This window comes from Telopea speciosissima, chromosome 5, assembly GCF_018873765.1.
Source record: "Telopea speciosissima isolate NSW1024214 ecotype Mountain lineage chromosome 5, Tspe_v1, whole genome shotgun sequence".
Lineage (NCBI taxonomy): Eukaryota > Viridiplantae > Streptophyta > Magnoliopsida > Proteales > Proteaceae > Telopea > Telopea speciosissima.
In genome coordinates, this window is record NC_057920.1 from 21,737,862 (window position 1) to 21,742,280 (window position 4,419).

At 39.8% G+C, this 4,419-nt stretch overlaps 1 protein-coding gene across 2 annotated transcripts in view; it reads left to right on the forward strand.

The window, feature by feature from the left end:
* The window catches only part of LOC122662661 (protein LAZ1-like), a 68,503-nt gene extending 66,349 nt beyond the window's left edge, over positions 1 to 2,154 (forward strand). For both annotated transcript variants that reach the window (XM_043858363.1, XM_043858364.1), the window contains exon 9: positions 1,629 to 2,154. In XM_043858363.1, coding sequence (XP_043714298.1) covers positions 1,629 to 1,985 — 357 coding nt within the window. In that variant the 3' untranslated portion in view covers positions 1,986 to 2,154. The remainder of the gene's footprint in view (positions 1 to 1,628) is intronic.
* The last annotated feature ends 2,265 nt before the right edge of the window (positions 2,155 to 4,419 follow it).

The following is a 4,419-nucleotide window of genomic DNA, read 5'->3' on the forward strand; positions in this document are numbered from 1 at the left end:
GTCAGAACAAGAGGGGAAAACTAGTAGTGAGCTGTGGGGGTTCCCAGACACCTGCTATAATTACCATGTGGATGCTAGGTTTGTTCCTAAATTTAGTGGACATATTGTCCACATCATCACTTATCCATGTATTAAAATCCATGCCAACTGATCTCTCCGTGTTTTGTTATAATGCTTTGAAAATTGTGAAAAGACAGCATCCGGGGGGGGGGGGGGAACTCAAATGGTTAGCCAAAGGGTTGAAATGTACCACCAAAAATTGGCATGTAGGCTCTGGGAGATTTTTTGTCCATCCAAAGGTTAGAATGTGAAATGATATTGTCCACATCGCAAAGTAGAGGGCATGTAGAAAAATTCCTATAATGAACGTGTTAGAACCATTTTTCATAAAGGTGGTGCAGCTGATGTGGCATTGGTGAACTTAGTTTTTGGGACCCATTTGTCCAAAAAAAATTTAGATTGGGGGGGGAGAGAACCTATTGTGATACTTCAATGTGGAGTTGTGGACTGCTCCATGAGTTGATCACACCCAACTTCTTTTGCTTCACATCCGTGGTATTGCATTTGGTTGGCCATCCTTATGGGCTGCAATGTGGAAATGCTCTGGACTGCTCAATAATATTATTTTCTTTGTGCCAAGAGGAGCTGTTGTAAGACATCCTAGAGGCTTATGCATGCTATGGTTATCTGCAACATGGTGCCAAGTCTTTTTAATCTAGGTGCCCAGGAGATGCCCAGGCATTTTGATCGACCAATCAACACCAATGTGACCAAAACTAAAATGAAATTAATTTTCCCTGCGAAAGTGTACATGAGTTCTTACCTATTTAACTGTTACAGCATCCTATGTAAGCATTTTAGATTCAAAGTTTTGAAACAGTTGTAAAGTAAATGCTTATTGTCTTTTTCAAAGCACTAGATGAACGATTTTTCATAAACAGCCGCGCGGGGGGTGGAGGGAAGCAAAGAAATCAGTTTACTTTAAAGTATTAATGGTTGAAATTAATTATTATCCTCGCCTCAAGAAATAAGTAAGAAGTGGTATCAATGTATGACAAGCAGCTAGTTGGTTTGGCAAGAGCTCATCCACTTCACCTCTTCACCTCTTTACAGTCAATATTTAGTCAAGTTGATTGACTAGCTAATTGCTGCTGCCAATTTGTGTGCTACAAATCATCTTTGCCCATCATAGTTGTCAAGGTGTCACCTAGGCGTCCAGGCTCCCTTTGCTCGAAGGGTGCCTTGGTCGCCTAGTCGACGCCTATTCACCTTGCTGGTGTCGTCAGTCGTCACACCACATAATTCATCTTAAGCCAATGGTAAGAAAAGGTTTCAGATTAAGTCAAAATATTTTGGTTTCAACTGGCACTGAAATTGAAACAATTAATTTTGGTATATTCACTGGAATAAACTGAAGCCATATGAGTATTAATATAATTATGGTCAAAATCACCACATTATTTATGTTTCCATATTAATTTGCGCCCCCCCCCCCCAGGGGGAAGGGATTTTACATAGCAGAAAACATTATCTTGGTGCTGCATTGCATTTCTCAGTTTATCCTTGTTTTCCATATCCTGCTTCTAATGAAATACTAGCTTAACAAGAATGTGAATTCTTCTTTACAGATTGTGAATGATGTCAAGTTCACAGTAACCCATGCTGTGGAGCCGATGGAGAAGGGGATTACACGGTTCAATGAGAAATTACACAAGATATCTCGAAACATAAAGAAACATGAAAAGGAGAAAAGAACTAAAGATGATAGTTGCATCGGTTCATCATCACCTACACGAAGAGTGATCCGTGGGATTGATGACCCTCTCCTGAATGGGAGTGTTAGTGATAGTGGTGTATCCAAATCAAAGAAATACCGTCAGAGAAAACAATACAGCAGCAGTACTGAGAGTGGGGGAGAAAGTAGCAGTGATCAAAACTATGGGGGATATCATATCTGTGGGCAAAGATGGTTCATCAAAGATTAATTCACAAGAGAGATGGTGAATGGACAAGAATGCACAACAGCAATAACCAAGAATTACGCATATATCGGATCATGATCAAATAAGTAATTGCCTGCCCCCACCTGACTTGTTTTTGAAACAACTGGGAAAGATTCTCTTCTGAGTGATGGTAGAGAGAGGCCTGTATGACCCTTATGGCACTAATTCCCTCCCAACGGAATGTGTATAGACTATAATTCTTCTGGCTCCATTCTCCATTGGAAGCTCTGTAATTGGATTTATTCAAATGGGTTGTATTGGTTCAAATGTTTGTCCATCATTATATATAACATATAAGTCCACCAATGTTTGTCTTTCAGAACTTTTCCCATCAGGATATCTTCATTTTCAATTGTTACATTTTGTGTTTTCATTCTCCCGTCCCGGGTACCTTGCACATCTAAATAGCATAGTCCAATTGGAAACAAGTAGCAGCATCTACTGATTTATTGAATGGTTGTTGCAACATCTGCATTTTTTTCTTCTTCAATCATGCCGAAAAATATCGTCATTTTCTTAGACATGTTAAGGAGGTGTGTGTACCCAGTGCATGAGGCTCACTACAGGGTCTGGGAATGGACATGTATGCAGCCTTATCCCCACTTCACGGAGAGACCATTCCCGCATATGTAAAATTCATTCATTCTTTCCCTCCCACACCCGGCTCTTTTGAGAGTATCAACCTAACGGTCACAGGCATCATGCCTTTCTGACCAAACATTTTGTGATTCAGTGCATTTCACAGAGATAATACCTTTTTGACCAAACATTTTGTGATTCAGTGCATTTCACAGGGATAATACCTTTTTCCAATGTTGCTACATTTTGATCTGGGATTAATCTTGTATAAAGTTTTAGAGGTTGACCTGGGAGTGAACCATCAAACCATAATGCGAAAGCAGCATGCATGGGGTTCAATCGCTGTTACCTACACCTCAAGGTTGGATGAAGTGGCGTGGGTGCAGAATTAGAGTGGAGAGATATGTTATGTGGGAAGTGGTGTACGTGAGGAGTTATTAATTAGCAGTTGTAACTACTTGTCTCCCTATAAAATGGAGGATAATGGTGAATAAAGAGAGATTAAAATTACAAATTATCGTGAGGTTATCTTGAGAAAAGGTAGGCTACCTCCCAATAAACCATGACGAGCCCTTGCTTCATCTGTAAAGCAATCCCTTATCCCTATTTTATCTCCTATTTCTAACCATATTTTATCTATTTTCCCATTTATCTCTTTAATTCCTGTGCATGTGACAACTTGGTATAAGAGCTCAGGTATGGCGTCATCGGCGGATTTCCTACATTTTCTCTTTTTGAAAAACGAAGTCATGGCTTCCCCAATTAAGTCGAGATAAGACCAATAGCTGAAGCAACATGGGTGGATGTAGATGCCACGGCGACTGAATTTCCAATGAATGGTCTTGAGAACAAAACCAATTTTAGGGAATGCATTTGTTACGTACACCTCGAGGTTGGATAACGTGGCATGGGTGAAGAATTAGAGTGGAGAGGGGTTATATGTTATGTGGGAATTGATGTACGTGAAAAGGAGTTATTAGTTAGAAGTTGTAACTACTTGTCTCCCTATAAAAAAGGATGAAAATTACAAATTATGTTAGAATCATCTTGAGAAGAGGTTAGTTACCTCCCAATAAAACATGACAGCCCTTGCTTTGTCTATAAAACAAACCCCTTTTCCAAATTTTCTCCCAACATCTTGCCATTTAATAATCTGTCCACAGCCATACCTTTCTTGAGGGACTCATTTATTTTTCCCACCACTGCCCCGTGGCTGTGAACTTGAGCTCCTCCCAGAGTGTTATTGTGAATCTTAATTTTTTCCATTTTGATCGCATGGCCTATTCAGAATGACGGTTGAGACATCATTCCCCTAGTACTTAAATAAAAAAAAAACACAAATGTTTTACTAAGAAAATGTAAACAGGCTCCCCCAACCCATTCCAGTAGGATAAATCATAAGGCATCGTGAAAAGACAACCATGCAGAAAAACCCAGAGTGAGCTGTGTATTACCTTTTATTCCTGTTGAAGAAAATCCCAAAAGGTATTATTGATCACAAGATTTAGGCATCAGATTCAGGGATCCGAGTTAGCTCAGACAATAAGACCATTTATTTGCCCAATCCATGAGAGGAGATTGCTTGTATTGTGCAGTATCAGCCGGATTGCTCCTGACCAATCTCGAGCTCAGTAGCCAACACAGCCTATACAAATCCTAATATCTAAACCCATGTCTGGGTGAGCTTCAAAAATGAGCATTTCAACAGTACCCAGTCAAGCTTTGCAAGGTGGATGTGTACATGCATCAATGCTGCAGTTGGTGTTTTTCCCATTTTTGAATGTGTATATGTGTACATGCATGGTCTAATGAATAAAGGGAAAAAAGGAGGATGTTA